The 27,806-nt window shown below is 42.1% G+C and overlaps 1 protein-coding gene across 1 annotated transcript; it reads right to left on the bottom strand.

Moving 5' to 3' along the window:
- Window positions 1-2,611: 2,611 nt before the first annotated feature.
- On the bottom strand, window positions 2,612-20,098 carry limd2 (LIM domain containing 2). The gene is made up of 4 exons (XM_064322008.1): window positions 19,927-20,098; window positions 6,996-7,040; window positions 6,463-6,599; window positions 2,612-6,155 (listed from the first exon to the last, which is right to left on the bottom strand). The coding sequence occupies exons 1-4, from the start codon at window positions 19,927-19,929 to the stop codon at window positions 6,002-6,004; spliced, it is 339 nt and encodes a 112-aa protein (XP_064178078.1). The 5' UTR covers window positions 19,930-20,098; the 3' UTR covers window positions 2,612-6,001.
- Between the last annotated feature and the right edge of the window lie 7,708 nt (window positions 20,099-27,806).

The raw sequence follows: 27,806 nt of genomic DNA, 5'->3' as shown, positions 1-27,806 counted from the left end.
TAGAACTTGGCATTCCTCTAGGTCTGCATTCAGTTCTCAACCCTTTCTTCACACCTTTGCTCTGGGGCACTTCTGGAGAATTTTCAGCAACAGCAAGAATAATCAGCTCACACAAGTATTGTTCTATGTAGCTGGTGGCTTATTGCCACTCCCCCAAAATAGTTTCAGAGTACCCTCTCGCTACTCAGGTTTGGACAGGTTCTATTGCTTTCCTGGCCTGATTTCTTGGTTTCAGGGGACATGCTTTGTGACTGTACATCATCTATACACATGCAGACAGCTCTGTCCTCACTTGCTGCAAATATGGAATTCCAAAACCTAAGGCATATTCAAAATCTGTCCTCCCAAAAGTTCCCCTTTAAGCAACTGAAGGAGGAGATGGAAATGTAATTGCTTTTTATGGTCAAAAGATCAATGACAGCTTGCTGACCGGCAAAATGGCAAAATTGCAAAATTACTCACCACCTGGTAAAGCTTCGTTTCATTTTTTTAATTGGATATTCACGAAGTACAAAATCTATTCCACACGGCCAAGGCAAAGGCAAAGAATGCAAACGAGGGATAAAAGGCACGCTGCCACAAGAAGGACATAAAAATAAAAAATAATATATTTTAGTCTCTTTGTTCATCTCTCCACTAAATCCTCCATCTGCACACTGGCTGTGTCAGGCTGTCCCTCCTGAATAATCAAACCGGGTAGCTGGACAGGGGAGCCATCCTGGGATTAATGACATCCCCAGAAGAACTACAAAGTCAATGGGAGAATGTGAGTTAACATCACGGCCACTCCACAAAGCTGGCCTGTAAAGCAATGGTAAGCAGGCTGATATTACTGACAAAAAGCTCAGATACTGAGCTTAATGAGACAAAGTTTAAATTTCTGGGTCAAAATGCAAAGCCTTACATATGGCAAAAACTCATATTATACCCAGTCATCATCCTCCCTAATATCAAGTATTTTGATGGCTGCAGGATGTTATGAGGAAGTGTCTGAGCACCTGAGACTATAATACCCATTAGAATCGAGGGGAAAATGGAAAAGTGCAGGAAAATCCTAAAGGAAACCTGCTTTAGTCTGGTAAAGACCCAAAAACTGGGGATGGGGTGGTCACTTTTCTGCAGGACAATGACCGAAATCACAACTGGAGTAACTTATCAAAAAATGAATGCCTCAATCTGATTGCGAAAAATTGCTGTCCATCAAAGATACCCAACAAACTTGACCAAGCTTGGTGAAGTCTTCAGAAAGACTTGTATATGCAATCTCAACAAAAAACTGTTTCAACATACAAAAATGTTAAGTTACTCATGCGTACACTGTCACTGTCTAAGTCAAAATTAAATCATTTAAAAAACATTCTGTTGTACTGCTTTGGATTAAAGCTTGTTTAATTTGTGTGACCTAAGATAGCCAATATTGTTTGTTGCAACTTGGCCTCATTTTGATATCAATACTTTGAACAGCAGGCCTATATTTAGCAGGTTTTAAGTGCAGTGCATCGTATGCGTGAGTAACTTGGCATTTTTGTATGTTGAAAATGTTTTTTGTTGAGTTATAATTTTTTGTATTGTGTAATGAGTAACTGACAATGATATTTTATATACATTTATGAACCATAAGATAATTAAAAGAGACATGCACATACATACATACAGACACACATACATTCAAGCCCAAAGAAACACATATGTGCAAATTCAGTCTTTTTTTTTTTTTGAAAGTGTGTCATATTTTTTAAAAGGATTACAGTAAGAGTTTTCAATCGGTTGTTGTATACACGATAGACCTGATAATTATTTATATGTTGCTAGCTGATCTATAGGCCTAGCTAACATTAATTTCAAAATGTGGTGCTTGCAATTTCAACTACAGTAGCCTAGTTAAAATATAGTTAACACTAGAAATGCCACAGTGGTCAGTTTGAGACTGTTGTCACTTTAAGAAAATTGATGAACCTACGGTCATGAAAACCATGAGGCTCCCTCTTCATGACTTTTCCTAAACATATGTATTCAACATTCTGGTATAAATCAAATGTTGTTATTGGCAGACGTACCAAAATATTCAATGGGGAGAATTTATTGATTGTGGGACTGCAGCATTTGTAATGACAAAATCCTGTTTGGAGCTTTATTGTGTGGACATGTAAAGTACCTGAATTCTGTGTTTTTACATGAGATCAGAAGGTACAGATGTTAATGTTCTTAAGAGCTCTGATGCTGTATAAGTATGGGGCATGCCCCACCAAGGCAAAACTTGTCGGATGGCATACCTACCATCCCCATCAGATTTTTAGACTTTTCTTTGCAGGTTTTGCAGATATTCAGCTTCTTTCAACCATAATTCGTTATAGCACTGAAGATTTGAATAATTCTATTCACTTTAGTCACTGGATGGGGTTGAATAATGTGCAAGCTATTTCATCTGGATTCCAGAACTGATAAAAATGTTCACATCCACTGCATAGTATAACATGCGCACATGTATGCACCATCCAATCATTTTGATTTAATTTCAATACAACTGTTTTTCTGTACAGTCCTGCAAAAACTAAATGTCAGGGACCTACAATCACAGCTGGAAATACTCAAGTCATTAAAGAGAAGCAAGTCAGCAGAATCATTTTTATTTTTTCAAATGCATGTAAAAAAGGAAAACTTTGAACTCAAAGGACATCATTTGGATGAAACAAATTTGCACATCTTGTTCACATTTCATTACTTCTTTCTACACAATTCAACTTGAGAATACAAAAAGTATAAAAACAAAAGAAAATACAAAAGAAAAAACAGAAACACCCTTGTGCTATAAGGCCACAACATCATTCCACACGTCAAGTTTATAGAAGGTTTACACAATAAAATGATGACACATCTCTCCTCATCCTCACTGAAAACACTGACTTTCTGCATCTTTAGTAAGTCTTTATACGCAAACAAGATGCAACTCTGAATGCAATTTTTCACCAATATTTGAAAAAGTATTCAAAGAGTGTGCATGTACAGGGACCATGCAGTACACTAGGTACTGCCATACTAAAGAGAGAGTAAGGTTTTCACCTTCTACTGGTGATGATGATACAACTTTTTGTGCATGGCTCTTTCCAATCCAAACAGAAATCTCATGGCCCCTCAATTATTTAGCGAATTCTAAAAACACAAGTTAGTTCAGAGGCTAATACAAGTTTTAAAAAAAAGGGAAATTCACATGCAAGACAACACAATTATGTAAAGTGTACATCATACTGCAGTGTACATTCTGAGGGAATGAAAACCAGGGGATGGACACTGGAGTGTGATAGGAAATGGTCAGGAGAATCAGGGAATAGCCTGAAATGACTGCATACTATTAAGGGAAATGGGCAGTCACATTAAGAACGTCTATACAAACACAGCCATTTTGTATGCCTGACTGCAAAGAGCTTGATCTGTGTTTTGTTTTTTTTTCTTGTTCCTGGATAAGGCCTACAATCTTAAAGCAGGTGTTGGAAAATATAGGGATATATTTTTTTAAAGAAATAAACTATGCAAAGAGCACTCTCACACAGGTCAGAGGTCTGAACAAAATGACTCTGTACATTAGGCATGTTACATCTAAGGCCTGCAATGTTCATGTTTTAAGTCTTAGCAACGTATTTTCTTCTAAGCAGAAAGGACTAACTTTGTTAATAAAATAGGAATCTGCACAGAGTAAAATGTTCCATCGTGTCTCCAAGCTTCCAACGCTCTTTCAGAGGGAATCCTGCACAAATAGACTAGACACAGTGGAACGTCTCATCCTGAAGACTGAAGGGACACTTTAAAGGCTAGATATCCACCTTATTAACTGCATAAATGCAGTTGTTAAGGTGTCACATATTCTGGTCTCATGTTTAAAAAATGTTTATAATATATAATTTATATATTTGACACCACCAGGCTAGTAACACTGACATTTAAACCAGGGCCAATTTGTCAGATAAGCCAGTATATTCATAATGCAAGTGTGAAAAGGAGAAGAACTGCTCTTCACAGCCACGGGGCTAGTTATTAAATTTCCAACATTGAACCACAAAAAAAATGTTGATCCTGTTTGCATTAGCAAGGGCAGGTCCCTGTCCCAATACTGACTATAACAGCACAGAGGCTGCTGTGCGCGAGTGCACGGCCTATGTTTCAGCCTATGTAATGACATCAGCACAATGCATTTAGCCCCCTGACTCGTATATCAACTGAATTTCTAACTCACGGTGTACATTCTCTCAGACTCTTACAGTCTGTGCCAAATTCCCAGCATCTTGACTGACTAATCACATAGATGGTGACATGGGGCAAACCAAATAAGGAACTTGGTCCTCTCTACTTCCGCTTCACAACACAAAACATTTGTAGTTGTCATTTTTGAAACGGAACACTTTCGGAAACCTGCTGATACCGAGACCGCGCTCCAGCCACATCCTGAACCAGGCCTAATTCCTGAGCACTGGTTTGCAAAATCTGAGGTAGAAAGGGATCAACCGTTTCCTTTTTCCGGCTAGGAATGTCACTGAAGTACTCCTGTACACCCAGGTGTGGTTACAATTCCGTACTTGGATCACCCCATTCACATTTGTACTATAAAACCAAGTTTGTACCTTGACAAGCTAACATACCTGTTCCAGTAAGAATAAAATCAACAGGATGTGTAATGGGAAGGATGTTAGTGAAATACACACAGTAACATGATAATCTGTGTATCTCAGTTTAAACATTGATGTTTGTTGACCATGTTTGTTGAACGTTTAGATGGAGATCAGTATGATAATAATGAACAATACAGGTTAGTACATTGACAAGAGGATATTATTTTCTACCTTGCTAAACATTTCAAGTGGTCCCGCTTTAAGACATTGGTACAGCAGAGTTCATTACGTACATTCACTGAGCATGAGCTACTGCTGCATGCTGAGATCAGTGTGACACTTCTCCTGTGCAAAAATGTGACTCCACAGCCCCAGCATTGCTCTCATTCCACCAAGCATGCAACACTCAACCTCAGATACACAAACCCTAAGACGGCACTGAAAATCAAGCTCAAGTCGAGAACAGCTACACGGAAAATCCCTGAAAGATGACGCAGAAATGTAGACTAGACGGAGGAGGCAGAGGAACTGACTACGGCAAAGATACAGAGAGCCAACGGCAGACGGGGTCGGCTGCACAGACGTCTGGATCGCACGCGAACGAACGCTAAAAACAAAACCGCTGAGGGCGAACCCGTTTAACCCCCTCCCCTCCCGCACTCGAGCACATTTACCTACGGTTAGACAAGTATTCCCACCAAGCGCACCAAGCCAGGTCTTTCAGTAGATTTGTGAGATATGTAGAGAGTACCCTGTAGTTTCACAGATTTATACCCTGCCAAAAAGGTACCCTGCACACTTTGTTACACAGAAGACCCTGTCTTATTTCATTTATTGGCTGATTAAGAATTATCCTTTAAAAAACATAAAACAGTCCATTAAGAGAGTATAAAACAAGAAATTGCGCTGAAATCTGTAATAAAGCAATTTTTTCTCGCAATAAAAACACAATTGCTGCAGGTAATATTCTAATGTATGCTCACCAATAAACTGATGCCCCAACAATAAATTTACCTGAGCATTCAAATGACTTTTGGGGGTGGATAAATATATAATAGTATCAATAGTATCTGACACTATTGTTATACGATTTAAAAAATATAATTTCAAAAAATAAAAGATAAAAGGAAGCCATTTAATAGGTTAGTTTGTTCATGTGTTGTTCTAACAAAATGCTAAATAAAAAAAACTTAATTGTGCAACAAAACCCAAATTAAGAAATGAAAGCCTGATTTCAGCAAGCTACAAACTGAAAGCAGATGACCAGTCCTTTGAAGCGGAGAGTGCCCCCTCGTGCTGGAATGTGAAGTGTGCAGGTGTTGGTTGCGTGTCGGTTGTGCGGGTGGGGACGGTGGGGGCGGGGAGGGGGAGGGGGTTCTGGGGCAGAGAGGCAGGCATGGTTATGCAGTTTTGGTCTCAGACTCCTTGTTGGTCCACAGCTCCTTGTGCTGCTTACGACCGAAGCCCTCGTCGTAGTTCCCTTTGCTCTTGAACAGCTGCTGGAAGTGCGGCTTGCAGTAGAACTCTCCCTCCAAGGCTGCATAGGACCCCAGGCTGCGGAAAAGAGGAAAGAGTGTAAGGACAGGAAGGACCAGGGACTCCTTTCCACAATCTTCTTAATTGTGATGTTCACACAAAACGTGAGCCCTTCTTTTAAAGCCATCTTAATTGTGGACAAGTCTGGCAAGTTACATTCATGAAGCAGTTTCGCCGCCTTCCAATTACCATCAAAACAACTGACATGTTCGCCACGCTCAGATGGCAAGCTAATGAAGTACATTTCAGGATCGAGCACGTGACCTGGCTGAGTGGAGGTTGTGTGGGCGAGAGGGTGCTTCAGGACAGAACCTCAGCCTCCCACCTGAGTTTTGTGTTGCAGTGCTTGCAGCAGAAGCAGGTTGTGTGGAAGACCTGCTTGTCTGCCACAAGCCTCTCCATGGGATAGACCGTCTTCTCACAGGATGAACACTGCTCCCTCTGGACCTTAAAGCCGAACGACTGTACCACAGAACGTACCACAGAGGGCACACGCAAACACATGTACGCACGCACACACACACACATAAAGCCACTTAGCAGGGAGGACAGAATGTCTCACAAGGAAATGGTGCTCAACAATAACAAATAAAAATACACGTCTCCAGGGGTCCGGTGTTAAATTCATGATTGAGGAAACATTGTGGAAAGAGAATGGAAATGGCTTTGTTGCATGAAACAGACATTTAAGTAAATATTTAACAATTGTTGATGTGCCTGACCTTTAAGCATGCCAACTCTCTAAGCATTACCGAGAGATGAGTAGTGGAGAAAGAGGAGAGGGGAAAAAAGCAGGAGAGAGGATAGGGGGAGAAGTGGGGGAGGTGGCAAGGGCAACAGAAGAGGAAGGGCATTTACCTTGGAGCGCTGCACCGGTTTGTCTTCAGGGGTCGTGCTGGTGTCCTGCAGTAAGGAAATGAATGTGAATGTTGGGACCCAAAGCTACTTCCTGTCACATGGGCACCAGCTGGAGAGAGCAGTGCAAGTGAGAGAGATGCCCTCCTCTTCCTGTCATATTTAAGCACAGTGCTACAGCTCACACACGGCTGACCACAGTATGGTGTTAAGGGGGTGACACACACTTTCGGCCAGTGTGACAGAAAAGCACAAACCCATTTTATGCAGTTGACAAAGACCTAGGGCAACAATGTGAACAGAAACCATCCTCTGAAAAGGACACTGGTGAAAAGGTAACATCATTTAGATTAACCAATCAGTGCATTATATTACATTCACTTAGCAGGTCTCTTATCCAGAGTGCCATACAGAAGTGCTGGTCTCTTGAACACAAAAATGTGATATCACCAAGAAGGCACAGAGGCCCATTTAGAATCAATGTGTCATGCTACCCTAACAAACAACAAATACTATAGTAAGAAAACAAAATGCCACTAGACAGATAACCAATAATTGCCCAGCAATAGCTATATCACTATCCCAAAAGTAAATCCAAAGAAAGAAACAAAGGTGATCTAAAGGGGGTCAGGGGAGCGAGCTTGTGTGCTCCTGGCCCGTGGGTGGCAGGGGAATAAGGAGCTGCACTGCTGTGCTTCAGGAGCGGCCCCCCCACTGCCCCCTCTGCCCCCACCCCCACCCCCACCCCACCACCCCCAATCCACACAGGGACTGACTGAGCCACTCAACAGCAGAGGTATGGAATAACATCACACGGGCACCGGCTGAAGGGCTTCGAGGTCTGGACGACTGCACTTCCTTCTCATCACAGTTTCAGTTTTATTTGTGGAGACCGCGAGTCCGTTCCCAGCAGCTTAGGATCCGAAAAAGGAAGCAGGCCGTTTATTTTGTTCCTTGAAGTAAACGTCAGTTTGGAGAATGGCTTGGAGCGAGTTGTAGTCAACTGAAATTGCTTTCCAAATAAAATCCCTGAGGTTGGCGATTCCTCTACTCCAAGTCCTGTGACAGCCAGCCGCCTCCCCCCCCCCCCCACTCGTTTCAGTTCCTCTCCCCCCTCCCTGTCTGCCTTGTTACATAAAAATTTGGGCTGTGTTTAGATTGTAAAAGGCAGAGAGGTGCAATAAAATGGGAAAGAGCAACATTTAAAAAAATATAGGCCCTATCCAGACCTCCATCTGCACCATTATTACAGTCCAGTCTCTCTCTGAATGCTCCATCTGGTTCTTGCATCACCAGGATTTCTGCACGCCTCGGCAAGACTGCAGCTCACCCAACAGCCAGCTGTCTGGGAATGCAAGCTGTTCTTGATGGAGCTGGTGCTTCATTGCACAGCCACAGTCACAGACACGCAGGCACACTTACTTACACGCATGGCATCGGTATCATCGGTCAAACGATAGAAATAAATAATTACGCAACCGATACCGGCTCTCTCGCTCTTCAGTCATCGATCAGTGTTCAATAACTCAAGTTGAGAACAAGAAGCTGACACTTGCATAGAAATCGCCATGGCAACAGCTTATGGAACCCTGATATGAGGCTGACAGCGAGTGCCCTGAAGATGAAGTTATGGAGCCGTCTCTCCACCGCACGTACGCCTGCGCGCAAATGCACACACGCAGGTGCACGTACACGCAGACGCACGCCTGCCGCACATACACTCATTCACACAGTGCACCGTTTGTGTGAAACCAGGCTGCTCATGCCTCATTGTAAGCTTCCTTTATTATTTTCTGGCCACTGAAAGCTTCAGCCTGGAAATGATGAACTAGCAGGCCATAACACGTCAGAATACCATGCTTACTAGAAACTTGACATGCAAGCAGAATTATGTTGGTTAATTTTCCTCCGTCAGCACAGTCATTGAACTCTCTGTCACTTCAGTTCTACGTACAGTATGTGTTCTATAGTTACATGCACACGCAAGCAAACGAGGCAACTCAAACACACATACTGTTCACATACACTGCTTCTGAGCTCGCTGCACCTCTCCTTTCTGGGCTGGGACACACTCTTGTCTCTCAACACAAAACCTCTGAAAGAATTTATCTACCTTCATGTGAGATACTGGCAAGCCTCATATGAAAACAAATAAAAGAAAAAAAAGTCTGAGAAAAGGTCTGAGAATCTGGACTGCACTCTGACACTAGGGAACTACATCAAATGTGACCAATGATTCAAATTTTGACAGGCTTGACAAAGAAGACCATTTGCTGAGAGTGGGTGGTTTCTCCTTCCATCAAAGGGAAAATGCACATTGCTGGAGAATTGAGACTTCACCCGAAACTGAAAATTGTTTTGTAACTGAAAAAAAACAGACCATCACTTAAGACTCAATGGGCACATTCTCCTGAGAGAATGGAGAGGTCTTTGGGAGAAAAAAAAGGACTACATAAACCATAAACAAAACACTGTTCTTCAATCACACCACACACTCTTAAATAGTCAAACAACATAAAAAAAACTATATAAAATCTAAAGCGGCGGGCCATTCAGTAGCCATCAAAAAGGTGATTTTTTTGGGCTTAACCCAAACCCCGCCGCCCCGCCCCATTTCTTGCACACGTTCGGGCTCATCTCACACAGTCCTCACGTCAGAAGCGTCGGCTGCAGCCGGGACGCGGTGGGGGGAGACATACGGAGCAGGCGGGAGGGCCGTGGGGATTAGGGGCGGGAGCGCGATTAGCGGTGGCCTCGTCGGCCGCCGCGTCGGGGACGTGTCGCCGGGGACAGATGGGCCCCCCCTGGAGACGGCGAGGCGAGGATCGCGGCTAGATTGTGCGTCAGCGCGACCCGGCCCCCGGGGAACCGCCTCATCCTCCTGAAGGCCTCGGCTCCGGGGCAATTACACCGTCTCTTTCCAGAACGTTCTAAACGCTCCTTATTTGGAGTCGTATTTCATTTAGAGGGGAGCTTCGGCCACTTCCTGACTGCGCCTTAAGATAGTCTTGCCCCTCCCCCCCTCCTCTCTTTCTATGCCGTTAGCCATTTGCGGTCCAAGTTGACCATGTTTGACAGTTGCGAGGACAGCACCCCCAAGGGAGTCTGAGTCGCAGACAACACCCCCCGCCCCACCCCCCACATGCAAAACGAGCTGCGAGGAGAAGACATCAGCTGCCGCTGCTCACGGCTTTCACGACCGCGTTAAGCAAATGTCACAGAGCGAAAAACACGGGGAAGGCCGCATGGCGCAGAACGTGAGGTGCAGACTGGGGGGCGGCACACTCTCAAGCCACATACAAACCACCTCCCATGTGCCTGGTCAGACGGTTGATTCACCGTCATGGCACTGGTACCGTCATCCCATCTCCATCAGTAACCTGCTCTGCTTTCCGCCCATCTGAGTAAAGGGACAAAATTCAGACTGTCCACTCGCTTTTAAAAAAATAAATGAACTACCTACCTACCTACAATGATTACAATTGTTAACATGATCTTTGTGCTTCTTATTTTATCCCAGTAGTGGCAGGCAGGTGCACAGTCTTTCAAAATTAGAGATGATGAAACAGACTTAAACCAAGCTCAAATCTGACACCAATAACTTGACCGCATGTCCGGTGTTGCGTGTGAGTTTGAGTTACTTCAGGGGAACGGTGACCCTTTTAGTTCCATATGTGGCACAGGTAATTGTGAGAATATAAGAGATGAACGAGGACTCAACCGTTTCCGAGAACTACAGCTTCCTGTAGATGTGGAAAAGAAGAGTACAGATACTGCAAGCAGAAGTGTAGTCACCCATTTCCTGTGACTCTGACCACCGTGAGTAGTTAGTTTTACAGTTTTACAGAAAATGGGTGACTCCTATCACAAGGCCTACTGTGAAGAACAGTAATGATTATGCAAAAACATAATCCAAAAAAATGCATGATCACAAGTAACATCTGGTTTAATTATGTCCATGAGACAGCATTCCATACTTGGTCACAAGGGCGCTCCCCAATACTGTAATACATTTTGAAAGTAATCACCAAACAACATTTAAAAAATTCAACATGCTTCGCAAGTTGCATCATGCAAATTTGTGAACTTGAAATTTGCTTCTCCTTGAGAAATGAGGACGCACAGTACTGCCTTATGAAACAGGACGAGGCCATTTCAACACACAAATGCAAACAGGGTTGAAATGTAAAGTTGCTTCATGGTTAAATAACAGCTGTCATTTGGTTCTTCTGAAACAAGCATGTGCATGGATATATAGACACACCCACGCACACACACAGCAATGTCCCGTTCTGGCTGGTGCCAACTCACAGTATTTCTCTCTTTGCCTTATTTGTACAAGCACGCTCGTAGCTGCGTCGCGGTATCGTGTAGACGGCTGACAGTTACGATAACGAATCTGACTTCCTGTGTGGTTCCCTGGAGCCCCAACAGGAAGTCGAGAGCACGAGTGTTATCTGCAATGTGGGGCCATATAAGAGGCTTAATGGGGTTTGCCGATGACTGGAGACTGGATATGAATGTGTGAGGGGGGCTGGGGGGGTGCGGCGATGGGCGCACCAGACATGCCTAAAGAGGAGAGGTGTGGCATGGGATGGTCCAGGCCCAGGCACAGTGCATTTCCGCTACCAAGACTCCTCCGAGAGGCACACCACCACTCCCATGAGTCAAAACTCCAGAACATCGAAAAACTTCACTGGATTTTTGATTCATGCGAGATTGAATTTGGTACAGCAACTTTTGATGACACGATCACATATATTGAAATAGAGCAATTATCACTGCTCACACAGAATATAATTTTAAATAAAATACACATGACCAGATCACTCGTCAGTGGAGCTGCTCAGTGGCCAACAACAGAGGATTGTGGTTGTACTGGGCAGCTCCAAAGTGTGAATGTGTATGAGTGTGAAGCAGGGCGTTCTTGCAAATGAGCATCCGCGCTCAGCGAACCTACCCTGGGTAAAAAAAAAATATTTTTTTTAAGTTTAAAAAAAAATTAAAAAAAAAAAAAAAAAGAAAATTTTAAAATATACCAAAATTGTGCCCCCTGAAATTGAAAATCCACAGGTTGTATTCAGATACCAACTTCAAATGTAGAAGGCCACATTTTATATACCCAATGACTGTCTCAGCATTCTATGTGAAACACCTTGAATTCTTGACTTCAAGGATAGATTTTTTTTTCCTGATTCTACCCGTGTTATGAGACTGAAACTGTTCCTGTGAGGAATCACGGAAATAGATGGACATATACTTTTGAATTACACACTTTGATTGGCTCAGTCTCACCACTCCTCTGATTCAGGTTTAAACTTTCCCTCCCCTGGAGAATATGAGGGAAGATCCTGTAATGCCATTGCTGGGACAAATCTCACCTACTGCTCTGCAAGAGCTATGAAAGCAGAATGAGCACAGAGCAACTCCACTCGCATGGACATCAAGCTGGTCAAACAGAGTGCTTAGGCTACATGGGCCCAGATGTGGGAACGAATCTTAGAAAAAATGCAATCAGAAAATCGGAAGTCTTTTTTTTTTTTTTTTTTTTTTTTTGCATCTTTCAAAACTGATTGCCATAGCAACCGGTCAAAGCATATATAGCCTACATCTTGTGCTTCAGGCCCACCCCACCCCCCATCCCACAACCACCATTGCTCCTACCACCACCACCACCACCACACTCCCCAGCCCCTCCAGCCCCCGTCCCTTGTCCCCCTTCCAAGCAGCGTTGTCATGCAGGCTAGCCTACACCAGAAACAGTGTTCTGTGACATCTTTCAATGGGTCTGCTGCTATAAAATGAGCTTTGCGCACAAAAAAGTAAACGCAAAGACAAATTAGTCTGTAATCATTTACAGAAAACTGAAGAATGTCCTACCCTTAGTTTAGAATAAGTCTGAAATGTACTGCCCAGACAGGCCAACAGCAGTACTGATAACTTAAGGATGGGTAATCCTAGTCCTCTGGGACACTCATCAGAGTTTAACAATTAGAAAACAATTTTACCCTCCCCATGCCAATCATAAACTCTAAGAAACAACGAAGAGTTCAAGTGATGCAACTGCCCCTAATGTATGAGTAGCTTTCCCTCACAGAGCATTCATGACTGAACCCTGACTGGCCCAAGCACTTAAACAGGCGCTAATGTTTTTACTGAGGAAAATCTCACCCAAAGTTTAGTGCCACAGCCCTACCAGAATGCAGTGTAGGAATTCCAGTACATCGAACATATTGCTTCCAGTAAAACAAACAGTTAAAAAAATAAAAGCAATACACACATTACACCAGAAAGAAAAAAACTGGTCATTACAAATGAACACATGCTTGAGAATAAAATTACTTTCAAAACACAAGCCGCAATCCCCTATGTTTTTCTGTCCTCAGCACTGAAGAAGAGAATATTTCCACCGGGTTTTAATTTGATTCATCAGTTAGCATAAAATAATAATGAATCATCTTGCCAGTTTAATCTGCGGGTGGGTATGGCCATTGATTAAGAGTAAGCTGCTGCCAGCAGACTCATTGACACAGATGGCGGAGCAGGTGACTTTGTAAATGGCAGTTCGGTTCATTGCAAAAACAGCATTCCTCCCAGAAATTCAGGACACTAAAATGTGTATCATTGCAAAATCTAAAATGATGCAAACCAGTTGACCAGCCACTGTGATAACAGGGCTTTGCCACAAGACAGGGCAACAGGAGGCACGAGAAAGAATCATTCTCCAATACGGTGACTCCTGCTTTTAGAATCACATCAACATTTTCCAATGCCTCTCGACAGAGCCACCTGAACTTAATTGGCAGTGTTCAAAGTGAACATAAATGGCAGTGTTCAAAATTAACTTAAGTGGTAGTGTTCACAGGAAACATATGCTGTAGTGGTTTGTTTTACAGTAACGCCGTTCTTCACACCTGGCTGAGGGCCTCCGAGATCAATGACCGGAACGCCAGGCATTCGCTGGCCTGTTATGCCTCTCAGACAGCAAGTTCAAAGCCACTCTCCGCCAGTACGTCAAACGCTGAGGAGCACCGTGGTTACGATACCAGTGAATATCTCTTAGCCCACGGCTGATGTTGATCATTTGAATAAAGCGCGTGGTCCTCGGGTCCACAGGCAGAAACAGGAAACATAAGAAGGGCTGGATGAGCTCATAGCTCCTCCTGTTCCGACAGCACACGGACTGCAAACAACGTCGCTTCACCTGAACATTCCTCCGATACCCACATCGCATTCCACCGAGAGGTGCAGTTAGCAGCAAGAAAAACATGCCCTCGAGATATTTACATTTCCCCCCGGCCTGTGAAGAAACGGGAGAGGGAGCGAGAGGAATCTGCCCCGAGTCGTCAGTGTCCTGACACGTTGCTGGAGATGCGATCGTGCTCCTCCTCACTGGCAGGAACACACCGGGAGCCAGAGCCAGGGGGTCAACATGCAGAGACACACAGCAGAGGAGAGCAGGGGGGGATGGTAGCAGGATCATCGCTTGGTAATTCAGATCGTAGGGCTTGTGAATCAGCTTAAGAGTCTAAGGGAATTGGCTGCACTAAGCCCCTCTGAAAGTATTGCGTGGCCCAGGTATATTAAAGTGTGCCCGGTCACATTGAGTGGGGCCAGTGATCCACACACACCATGTTCAGTACAAAGAGCGTGTTAAATCCAACAGAATCAGGATGCTTTTATGTTCAGACTCCAGTGCATTCAATGGACCTGGCCTGAAAATAAAGTTTGCCCTGTCCATAATAAAGGGTATTCACAGCTATGCTACACAGCTATGAATACAATTTAAAACGGAGGTAATGAAAACAAACGAAAACCAAAAGAGTTTTAAGATTCAAGATGATGATTATACATGGCGAATAAGGTCACTGGAGCCAACAAATGTTTTCCTTGTTTTTAGGCCAGAACATAAAGTTTTGAGTCAGTAATTCAAAACAGCCTGCTAGTATGAGGTAACCCCACTTACAGTCTGAAAAAGGGACACTAATTCTTTGAGAAAAGAAAACTGATTAAAGCATATCTTGAATTAAGACCAAGTATGGCTGCATAGTATAAGTTCACTGAACATGTGTCATGTCATTGTGCTTATTCTCTATTAAACACTATAACCACAACTGTCTTCAAACGATTTCTTTACTTTAAATGCAATTTCCTGTCAAGCAAGTTGATGTGCCCATTGAGAATGTGACATGGCCAAGCCAAAGAATATGAAACTGCACAGAGATTATGCTGCAGAGACTGAAAAAACAGCTGCACAGCCAGTCTGAAATGCAGGTTTGGGAAGTCAACCAGAGTTGTAAATGAAAAGTAAGAACCTCATACCATCACTGTTGGTTTTGATCAACCTGTACTGTGCAGTGTGGCTGCAAATCTCAGAAGGAACAATAAACTACAAGCACACAAAAGCATGAAAGAATGCCAGCACTGAGCCAAATCAAAAAGCAAGACAGAACATTAGCTGCTCAAAAGCATAATAGCCATCGGTCGTCTTCCAAAAGGTAATATTTAACAGAGGTTGTCATTGACAGAGTGTTGACTTAAAACCCGTAAAAACACAGCAAGCAGCAGTTCTGATTTTCTAATGTGAAATTTGAAAACAGCCATGAGCAGAAATACTGATGCTATCTCTCACTGCTTTGTATTTCACAACCATAGCTGTCTCAGGGCCATGATTTAAGATGATTTAAGGACAACGTGCTCCATCCTGTCCGACCCATGGCCAGGCTAAAGGAATGTCTCCAGATAAATACACGAGGAACCTCTCCCCATTTACCCGGCAGGACATTATCCTCTCACAATACAGGATAGCACCCCCTACTGGTGAAAGACAGCAGGACTGGACACACAGCCTTTACTCTGTGCCACAAAGACAGGCTGTGCACGCAGAGCTCCAGTAGGGGTGATCTGGCATGAGATGCTGGAATCTAAAACTAAAGCCAGTCTGTTCTTTCCTGTACTTTAACCTTCTTGGGAGGCTGGAAGACTAAATAATCATCCAGACTGGGGGGGGGGGCGGCGGCGTATATTTTATTACAGCAACTGCTGCAACTGGCAAACACATTTTTATGCAAGCAGTGGGAAAATGAACACGCCTACAGGATAAGTCTGGTCACTGTCAATATGTTCATGTTTGATGACATATGAACAAGTATACAGTCATATCTGAATGCTTGAAAATCTGAATATGAAATGCAAATCTACTTCTGTTTTGCATTATCACTGACAAATTCATAATTTTGCCTATAAACACACCTGCCCTTGATGCTATAAACCCATTTCTTGTGGTACCAATTTTTAAAAAATTGGTCCGCAATTTTCCATTCTGGCCGAGGCCCCTCTTCAAACAGATTTTTATAAGTATAATTTTTAAAAACTCTTCTGGAGAAAAGAGTAGGGGATGCAGAAGAAACCCAAGGCTTGACTCACCACAGTGGACCTCCAGTCAGTGGGCTAATGATACAGCCTGACCCAGACTCAGTCCACAGATGTGTGTGCTTTAAGCCTCAATCGGTGTTCATAGCAAGGACCTGTGTTATCCTATTTGCTAGCTAGCAACTTGATACAATTGCATGCAATTCTTTATTCAATGTCAAAATTTAATTACTGGCAACAACCTGCAGTACAAACAAACATATACAATGCCTTTAATTTTTTAGTAACTATTCAAGACACACACATGCATACACAACACGGACACCAACATTAAAGGGTCTAAAGAATGAAATAAAACAAATTTTCCGGAATATGCAGAAGTGAGTCTGCAATGGAGTGTGAGATGTAGGGCTGAAAAACAATGCTGCATATATAATACACTGAGCTTTCCCAGCAAGGACGTATGAATTTACAGATCCGTCAATATTTACTGGCAAACATAATATTATTGACCTGGAACAGAGCTTCCCTTTTAAATGGGGTTTTCAAAGGCGCACAGTAACCGCATTATGACAGTACAGAACCTCCACACAGAATTAAATGGTGCCTAGTGGAAGTTCCAAGTGTGTATGCAGGAAGCCGAAATAAATGTACAACACACTGAGAGGAAAGTATGTTAGAACAAACTCTGCTTTTTCCAAGAACTTTGCTGCACAAATATTTTATTTTTTATAAGGTACATGTCCTTGTACATTTGCATTACAGTCAAATTGTTTTCACTCAGCTCATAATGACTCATAGACAAAACATTGTTACAGAAAGTGCAGAGGTTACTACATTCACATTGCTGAAGGGATTAGGCCTATATCATTACAACAAAATGGATGTGCACAGAATGATATGCATACGATATTATGTTTATAGTGCAATTATAATGTCAAGGGGCTTTAACAAGACTAGACTACCTGCGCTGATATATTTACAAGGGAGATACTTTTCACTTGTGCAGTCGGAGTGCCTTTCCCCAAAATAAACTAGCCACTTTGTAAACCTGTTTGCCACAAAACATTTGAAGTTCTTTCTCCCCATAAAATTCTATGTCTTTGGCTGTATGAAGGTTGTCCCCATTGCTGAAATTCTGAGCTTTTCTTAAATTTAATATCACTCTCTAGGAGTAAGACACTGGCCAGTGACTTCACCACAAAGAGAAAGAGAGCAAAACCTTCTGGCTGATATTTGAGTGGTTGGAAAAAAAGTGTTGGCTGGCTGAGCAGGGACTAAAGCCTTGCTGGTTAGTTGCTCAAAGCCATGAATGTGTGTTAGTCTGAGTAGGAAGGTTTGTCCCTTTGCAACAGTAATTGTGTGTGTGTGTGTGTGTGTGTGTGCGCATGTTCGTGCTTACGTGCACAGGAACTACATGAACAACATTAAACTACTGATGAGCTGCTTTTCCTTAACTTCAGCCTGCCAGCTCACCCGAGGAAATACTAATACTATGAATCCTACTTTGCATCGTGCATTTGTTTAGCTGAACACGACACAAAATTAGACTTACTCCGCCAGACGATTGGCGGGGAATATGGTGGCTGTACGGTGGGAATGCCCTTGTGCCCTTTGCCACACAGTCCCTGTATGCCTGTTAAACATCCAGGCAGACCTTGTTCAAGCAGCTTCTTTTGAACAATTACAATTATTATTAGCCTTCGCTTCACACAGAAACAGAAGGTGGCTTTGCAAACATTGCACTCCATTATTTACTTGCTTAGCAGATGCCCATTCCAGAGGAATTTAAGCTGCTTTTTAAAAACGCATTACCCATTCATACAACTAAAAGTTTACAGAAGCAGTCAAGTTAAGTACCTTGTCAAGGGGAACAACAAGAGTCTCCCATCGAAGACTAAAACCTGCAACATCTGAGTCACAAGCCAAGCTGCTTAACCAACATGCTACGCTGCTGCACACAAAAATGATGATGAAACAAATTATCCAAGTTTATGCTTCATGTAGGCAATAAACCAACATGTTAATATGCAGCCCGGCTGCAGTGAACTTCAGCACCGACCAGTCACCATGCAGGAAAAGTCCTCCTTCTCAGCACTCAGCAAGAAATGGGAGCTCAATGTAATGTGCAAAAACTGTAATTACCGAGAACAGTGCTTTATGACAAATAGTGAAAACAGGTTATACAAGAATTTGGCTTTGTTGTTCGTCCAAATGTTCACGTTGACTGCTAGCTCCACTGACACACAGAGAAAAATAGCGCCATAAGCAAGCCGAATTGGGAAACTAGGTTGTAAAATTTGCTGTTTTCCATTCCATTGTAATTTGTTCACTAGTGACTCTGCCTGAGTGGAACGGAGGCCTGTCACTGTGAAGTTGGCCAAATTAAGGTGTCTGTGAGGTGTTTATACCAACTGCTAGTGTCTGAATTGAGAGGAAGACAAAGTCACAGGTCATTATTATGGTTTTTAAATCCACATCAAATCCATACAGACTAAGGCTCAGTTGGCTGCTTGTCACCTGGCAATGAGCACAATCCTCAAATAATCATCCTACATGGATTAAAGATCGTTGTACATATTTTAAATTACACAGTAGTCAGGGAAAACCATGCAACCGTATTGTACAACACTCCGTTTAACGCGGGATGCAAATCGCGCACACGAATCATATCCAAAAATACAATCTTGCCGATGAGTTTGTTGACTCTGCGTAAAGATTCGAATTCGTGAACAACATAGCCACCCCCACAGCAACAGCCGATTTACTTTACTTTCGATGATATAGTCTAAGGCTGGTGTTATTATCGCTGTCTTCAGACCCAATTATATTCAGACTTGCTTTAGCTAGCGAGACCCTCCTCAGTAAATTTCCGCCAGCCGTTTATGTAACGGACATAGCTCAGGAGAAAAGATGTCAGGCTCTTTGTAGAGCGGTGTTCAGCATGAATGATTAAATAATGCATGGCCTTTGTGTCACCTTTCACGACAGAGCTCAATACGGCGAACCACCTGGGGGACCGGCGTTAACGATGCAGCTGCTTTGACACCGGTCATCCTCAGGCTCAGGTAGTATAAGCTAATAGCCCCACAATGCAAGTACATCACAGCATCACACGGACCACATACTCCATTCCGCAAGTCAAAGCTAATAGAAGCGGAAGCTCCAATTGGCAATGCACGCTTCCACCAGCAATTTCTGTTTTGTCTACCAAAAGCAACTCTTTAAATACAAAATGAGCTTCGAGAATAAAACACAATTTATTAGGATATACCTTAAGACCAAGAAGGTACATAAACATGGACGTTTTGCTTTGAGCCAACTTATTTAAATGCATTCAAAGCAGATATTGTTTCGCGCTTTCTGTACTGAATACATTTTTCCTCGACAGACATGGGTTTATTATACACCGAAAACATAATACAATAGCTAGCTACAATGATTTCCAACCGAATGCATGCACACCATCCCCTTTCACAAAAAAAGCAAAGGAGGCAAGGGGGGTAGATGGTTCACTGACTGTACTATTGGCGTAGAAACAAACAAGAAAGGAGCGACTCACCATCTGTGTATTGTTGTCAACGGTTAAAAAAGAAGCACGGTCCACGCGTCAGCTCAGTGTGCTTTCGTCGATGGCTTTCTCGTCCGCACTTACAATACGGCTATGAAGGGGGATTGCACTTCTGTCTGTGTGCCAACCGGCTTCTTAGGCTTGTTCTTTCTCTCTGGGTTTTTTTCTTCTCCTTTTTAATCAGCAGGATGTTGTACGCGATTGGCCACAGTCACAGCCCCTTTCTCCTCCTCCTACCTCACCCGAATTTGCAATCTGTGCCCTCGTACGTCGACAGCGGTACCAGCAGTAATTACAAGAGGCTCGGTTCTTTCCGTGCGCACGGTCATGTTTCGGGTGGTAAAACGTTACCTTTTAGCTTCATGTGGATATATGCAAGTTTATTTAACGATCGTTTTGAAAGGAGCCAAAGTAGGGCACAGATCTAATTTGGCAGATGTATTAGGTTGTCATTACAAGTAATTATTACCTCGAATTACCGTTATTTAAAATGCACGTATGAAGGCCGACTATGAATCATGTAGACTACTTTCATTTAAATAAGGGTTCACGCAAAGATTTCTTAATGCGTTAGAACAACAACAGCAACTACAACCACAGTAATAGTAATAATAATAATAATAATAATAATAATAATAATAACTACAACACATTATTATATTGTTGTCGTTCATATTGTTGTTATTGTTGTTGTTTTAGCTGTAAGCCCCAAATAAGTAAGGAAAGACACAAATGTGTCTCAGTACATTTTACATGTTATAATGTAATGTCATCCATATTTTAAAGTAAGAATTCAGACAGATTGTGTTTTTCTGACTTGTGACCCACTTTAATTGTATCATTTTGTGCGAGCAGTACAGCTACCTTTTTATCATACATACAATGGGAAATTATAGAGATTTCAGATGTTGGGAAAATCCTGACAGACCTGATGGGTTTAATAGCGCAAAATCCTTAATTCCTGCATGACAATTTAATCCAATTCAGGGTTTATGTATTCTTAGTCCCTGTTATAAAGTCTGGCTGTATTATAAACAATGAACCAAGTCTCTCTAGTCTCAGTTTTTCTTTCTTGTTGTATCTGTGTTCCATTATACATAATGCTGATATTTATTATATACTTATAATTATTGATGCTGATGGTTTGAAGAACAGCAATATTTTCTTTCATCCTTCCAGATTTTCCACCCTGAAATTCAGCCTCCATAAATCTGAGTGTTCAAAAACAGACCACAAGCTGTGGAAAAGAGAATAGAAAGTAAACTAATCAGTGAACATGACTCAACCTCATGTATAAGCGAAAGCAAAAGAACAGCACTCATTGTGCTTTAGTGCTTTGGCTGCTATATATACCAAGAGATCCTGGAATCGACCCTAAGGAAGATGGAGTTCTGCAACTTTGTGCCAGTAGCTGCTACTCTGCAGTCCATAAGGACAGGGGTGACCTGACCCTTGCATCCTCTCATTGAAACCAGATGTAGACAGTGCTCCTTTCAAACAAGAGCGTGTGACCGTGGGTGTATGTCAGTGTATGTATGTATGTGTGTGCACATATGCATGGGTGCATGTGTGCATGTGAGTGTGCATGCATGTGTGTGTGTATGTCTGTGGATGTGTCGGCGTGTGTGTGTGTGCTGGGAATAAGGGGTCATCAGTGAGTATGAGAAAGGTCTACCATCTGGAGAGGTTCTGGAAATTCCAGTGTGGGGGTAGGGAAATGGTCAAGTGTTGTATCAGTACTGACTACCATACCATTTCAGAAGATTTTTATTTTTTGGAACAATGGTTATACTGTGTACAAAGTCTTGACAAACAAAAGTGTGTCTGGATTTTCTCAATTTTCCTCTCCACAAACTGCACAGAAAGTTATAATTATAGCTTTTGATTAGGGACCCTTCACAGAGATACATATAATTACATTAATATAACCCAAAAGATTTTCAATGAACATGGGGGGTGTTTATTGCTCCCAAGAAACATATATGAGATAAAAGGAGCAGCTGGAATCATCATGACACAATTGATAATCAGTTATTTAACTACGAGATGGCATTTCAATCTTTCATAGATCATTTGCAAACAGATATATTTCTGTATTCTGAGGAGAGTGGGGGTAAAATACAACACAATAGAAGGAAATTGTATCATTGAAAGAGATATGATCTAAGATTTGCATGGCACCACTGTAAATGATACCAAGCAAGGAAGTACACACAGTCCCCTGTTTTTATTGGTTACTGCCATGCTAATACACCAAGAGTGTGCAAGGTGGTCAGTGCGTCAGGAGAACGGCTGTGCCTGTGGATGGCTTCTTGTTCAGTCGCTGTTCATTCTGTTTCTGCAGGAATCTGAATCTAGCCCTTTAACCTCCTCTTGGAATATGGACTCAGCAGCCAGGTTATTAATGGGAAGGTTATAAATCCCATTATGCCGCTGGCTCCCAGTATCAGTGGACTGGATGCAGAGGCTGGGATGGCAGCCGCAGATCTCCCAGAAGTGGAGGCCATGATAAGCAAGGTTCCACTGGTGGGTCAGAGGGTCAGCCTTTGATATTGAAACTGCAGATGTTGGTCTCTTTTAGGCCAATGATAAGTAAGCCTGTTGATGTAGGTGTAGTGTTTAGCCAGTAAGAGCTCTCTGTTCATTGGAGATGACAGGAATTGTCAGGTCTGGCTGATGTCAGGGTCACAATAACTGGGAGCACTCCTGAGTGGACTGGATCCTGCCATACTGGATCCTGCCATACTCAGGGTGATCCTGCCATACTCAGCACTGTGTGTACATGTGAGGTAGTCCAGCAGGGGGCCACAGCTCAGCTATTCCCTGTGTCCTCTCAAAGTTCTCAATCTGGCGATAGAATTACCTCTCATTTGAATTGTCTAAAAGCATCTTTGTCTCACAAAATGGCTGCTATGAATCACACTTTTGAGGTTCAGAATCTTTTATTTAATGGGGTGTAGGTCCACTGTGTGTGGCCAGAATGGCCTTCATATTTCATGGAGTAGCATCTACCAGTCTTTGGATTTGTGCATGAGGAATTAAACATCACTCCTCCACACAAGAGTAAATCAATCTGTCACTCAATCAATATATTCAGAAGTGGTGACTGAGAAGGCCATGACATAACGTGGCTATTTCTGACATAATGTGGCCTTATTTTCCCTCTACCGACTTTACAATTGACAGCCCATTATATTTCAGGGATTGCAGTTGTGGCTGAAATGAAAATGAAAAGCATTTTCAGAGCCCTCTAATGTGTGTACCCTATTTACATTTTTATTTTTTACATTTTATTTATTTATTTTATCCAAAGTGATGTGCATACCAAAGGTCATTGGAACAACTACAAAACACAGGTCTGATAAGGTATGTGACGGCCCTCTGGCTTTGTCTGTCAGGGCCTGTGTGAAACTTAATTATATTCTGTATCCAAGCAGGTAACTGGTGGGTAGGGCCAGAGAACAATCAGGATGATCCAGGACACCTGGCCTGGGTTTCCTGCCCTATAGCCTTAAAAAGCCTACCTGTCTCACAGAGTGGGGGCTCCTCTCTCCCAAGTACCTTATTCCGTACCGTATTTTTTATTTTCCACCATACAACACCCACCTCACCATACTTCCAATTGCATCCACTCACTTACATTACTGATTTACTTATTGCCACTTCCCATTGCATTTTGTTTAGTTATATACTTTTAAACAATAAATTCTTGACAATTTTTCCCTTATATTGTGTGTGTCTCCATTTTTGTTGTGGCCAAGAGCCGGGCCATAACAAGGTACAATACTCATTTTGTCACAGTTATTCATAGCCATGAACACATTAAGTCCAGTTCGCACAGTAAACATTACTCTCTGACCTAACCCATGCAAAGTCAAACTAGGAAGCATGACAAGCTACAACATCCAGATAATGATACAAATGACAATAAAATGCTGGATGGAGAATCATGTAACATGAGTGTTACTGGAGTTACATGTGTAACATGAAAGTGCTATAGGAACAAAGTAGATTTTAGTCCAGGTATAGTCTGAAGAGATGAGTCTTCAGACCACGGCAGAAGATGGGCAATGAGGAAGTGGTTCGTAGAGGAACAGGGAGTTCGTTCCACCACTGGGGAGCTAGGGTGAAGAAGCCTCGTGGTAGGGAGTTCAAGTTGCCCTGCTGCAGAAAAGCAGAGTGGTCGAGCTGGTGTGTAGGATTGAATCATGTCCTGTAAGTAGGTGGGGGCTGTCCTGTTGGCTGCAGTGTCAGGACTTTGAACCTGATCCTGGCAGCAACTGGTAGCCAGTGGAGTGACCTCAGCAGGGGAGTGATGTGATAGAACTTAGGAAGGTTGAAGACAAGTCAGACAGCAGCATTCTGAATCATCTGTAGTGACTGTAGGCACAACCTGGCAGGCTTGCAAGGAGGGAGTTGCAGTAGTCAAGACAGGAGGTCACCATAGCCTGGACAAGTCAGCACGATGAAATCAGCCACACTAAATATTATCGTGCCTGAATCTTAGCAACCAATCAGGACAGCTGTTTGCAAGGAGGCCAATCAGGGCAGCTCCCAGCACTGTCAAAGCAGAGATACCGCTGAGATCGTATGCCTAGAAAACAAAACCAGAATGGCAGAGAAAATCTGACAAAATTACCTGTTCCCCCTTTGACTATAATGGCATACACTGATAAAAAAATACCAAGAAAACCAAGACTAACGAAGAAAAGATAATGACACAAAAGGTACTGAACCAAACGAGAGACGTGACAATGGAACTGTTTGCAATTTTTCTTTCTGGTTTTACTTTCATTTTCTTTTCCTCATGGTGCAGCCTCTAACACTTTAAGCATAGATGTGGTGGAAAAAAAACGAAAATGTGACTTTTTTAAGGAACAAAAAGTATGCCCATTTCTCAGTGACACAGTGATCTATGGGGCCCAATTTAAATTGCAAGTAGGAATCCTCAGTACTAGGGCTGTAGTCTGACACTTTTCATGCTTTTACCACATGAGGGTAAACTCATCCACGCTTTTAAAAGTGGATGTGAAACATTCAGCAGTCAGGAGTTCAGATAAATGCTGCCATATTCTGGTTCACCACAGGAGGGCAACATAATCAAAGGCAGTCTTTCCTGTTCTTTCCCCTCTTTTCTGGTAGTGATCAATTACTGCATTAACCTTTAAGGGTTTATGGACAGGGGCTAATAATAACACGAATATAGTACGAAATAATCTCATATATACATTGTTTTTCGCAATATTCAGATGGACAGAATTACTACATAACTATCTTTATACCTGAAACTACGGTGGCCGACAAGGGCAAAGGCGCTGCAACGGCCCAAAACATTTCTATTAGGAGAAACGTGCTGCAGCTTCAGAAACTATGCCAATTCAAAAACACATACGAAAATCCACAACAAATACAACAACGGAAACGTGCTGTAAATGAAAAAACGTGCTGCAGAAAGCCATAACAAATACATTTAAGCAAACACGCTGCAAATACAGAAATGATGCAAAATCAAAAACACATAAACTAAACAAATGCAACAGAAAAACGCTGCATATCCAGTCAACACAACGGAAGTTCTCCAGAAGAGAAAAAAAAAGATAAAAAAAATTAATTAATTAAAGAGGCGACATAAAAAGGTACTACGTATTCTTTTTTTACATTTGGCCTTAGTCTTTTACAATATTATAAAAGAGCAACAGATTTACGTAGCTAGCGTTGGCGTGCTAGACACTTTGACTTGCTTGCTAGCGACAACATTGTGTGCCAGATCTTGCATTTCACTCTAGCTAACGTTATCCGTAGTGGTAGCTAACTACTTTCCTGGAGACCCGAGTGTTTTGATTGCATTTAGTTTTCTCTCCTCTACATCGTCTCCACATATGATAGGATACTTTATTGATCAGCGAGGGGACATCGCATAAGAGGAAGGTGGAGAGAGGTGAAAAGGAGAGCAGAACACATAAAACACTAGTTGAACACCCATCGCTTCTGTATTTGCAGTGTGTTTGCTGTTAATGTATTTGTTTTGGCTTTCTGCAGAACGTTTTTTCATTTGCAGCACGTTTCTGTTGTTGTATTTGTTTTGGATTTTCGTATGTGTTTTAGAATTGGCATCGTTTCTGAAGCAGCACGTTTCTCCTTATGGAAATGTTTTGGGCCGTTGCAGCGTGTTTGCACTTGTCGGCCACCGTATGAAACAATATAGAGAGTCAGGCCCAGAACTATTAGTGCCCGTAATGAAAATGAGAAAATGGCTTCATAACATTAATAGCGCAGATAATAAGCTATATTTTATGCTCACACACGGGACTATTATAGACTACTTTGATTATATATGCAATTATTATTTTTTAAAAATGCTGTTCTGTTGAGTAGTACTGTTTTCTTGTCTCAAAAATCTAGATGTCAAAATGATTGTACCCCAAATAAAATCTAACAAAGTTAAATTGACAATAAAATCCTGATAATTTAAAGAAATCTCAGCTTAAGGAACTGTATTGTGGCCTTTTATCACTTCCTGTTTAAAAATGTATAAAAATGAGAACACTCATCAACTATATTGCCATGGGGTAAGCAAAAAAATGTCAAGAGACAAATAGTTGTTGACCTCCACAAATCAGATAATGTTTAAAAAAATTACATAAATGGTTGGACATACCAGTAGACAATAATAAAAAATTCAAATATCAACAGTTATAAACCTTTCAGGAAAAGGTCTCAGGTTCATATTGCCCTATGCACAGGGAAGAAGATGGTGAGGAAGAAAGAGAAGAGTCCAAGGATCGAAAACGGCCAACTTCAGTTGCATCTTGGAGTCACCAAATCAAAATCAACCATAAAACACCACTCCCACCCCAACAGCCTCTTTGAAATGGTTGCACGAAAATAGCTATTACTGACAGCAACCACCAAATTCAAGCATCTAGACTTAGCCAAATGTTATTGAAACTACAACTGGAACTGGGTGCTATGATCAGATGAGAACAATATTGAACTTTTTGGCCATGTAAACCATTAAGCATGTTTGTCATCAAAAGAGGGATACATGCAAGAAAAAGCGCCCCATACCTACTGTTAAATATCATGGTTAATTAATGCTTTGTGGCTGTTTTGCTGCCAGTGATCCAGGGGAATTTTTAAAATCAATGGCATCATGAATTCCACTAACTACCAGGACATTTTAGCAAAATATCAGGTTGCCTCTACCAGGAAGCTGAGGCTTCGCTGTAGGTAAAACTTCCAACAAGACAATGAGCCCTAGTATACCTCAAAATCATTGCAAGTGGTTTTGTGCTTCGGTTCTTCGCCATGGCCATCTCAGACTTAAATGCTATACAAAACTTGTGGTCTTAACTGAAGAAGGCTCCATTAGTGCAGACCTAAAGATATCGATGATGTTGGAAGGTTCTGTAAGATGGATTGGTCCAATATCTTTCAAAATGTCTTATCCAACCTTGTCACAACATTATAGGAAAAGGATCTGTGATGTTGTCCTTGCCAGGGGAGGCTCCGCGAAGATCTAACCACACAAACCCTTTTTGTGGTATAAATTATTAATTTGGAAAATATGGTGATTCCATTGAATCCTACAATATTTTCCACATTCAGGAAAATTACAATTTATCTTAATAATGGTGTTAATTTGTTTCTACAACAATTCCTATTCAATGCTTTATACAAAAAGTTTTTTTATGCATCTTTATCCATTGTGCCAATAATGCTGGACCTGACTTTGTACCATCTAAGTACTTTGGAAAAGTAACTGCTAGTTTAGTCAGTACACTTGGGAAAAGGTGGCATATTCATTTATTAACAGAAAAAGTTCCATGAGGTGCAAATCTACTTATAGTCGAAACACGATGACTGTGAAC

Source organism: Anguilla rostrata, chromosome 2 (assembly GCF_018555375.3).
Source record: "Anguilla rostrata isolate EN2019 chromosome 2, ASM1855537v3, whole genome shotgun sequence".
Classification (NCBI taxonomy): Eukaryota; Metazoa; Chordata; class Actinopteri; order Anguilliformes; family Anguillidae; genus Anguilla; species Anguilla rostrata.
This window is presented reverse-complemented; position numbering and strand designations above follow the sequence as displayed.

What these genes read in the sequence shown, in the direction of transcription:
- limd2 (XM_064322008.1), bottom strand. An exon ending in AACCGGTGCAGCGCTCCAAG is followed by an intron (nt 6,600 to 6,995) that starts GTAAATGCCCTT and finishes TCTGTGGTACAG; the next exon opens with TCGTTCGGCTTTAAGGTCCA. An exon ending in CACTGCAACACAAAACTCAG is followed by an intron (nt 6,156 to 6,462) that starts GTGGGAGGCTGA and finishes TCTTTTCCGCAG; the next exon opens with CCTGGGGTCCTATGCAGCCT.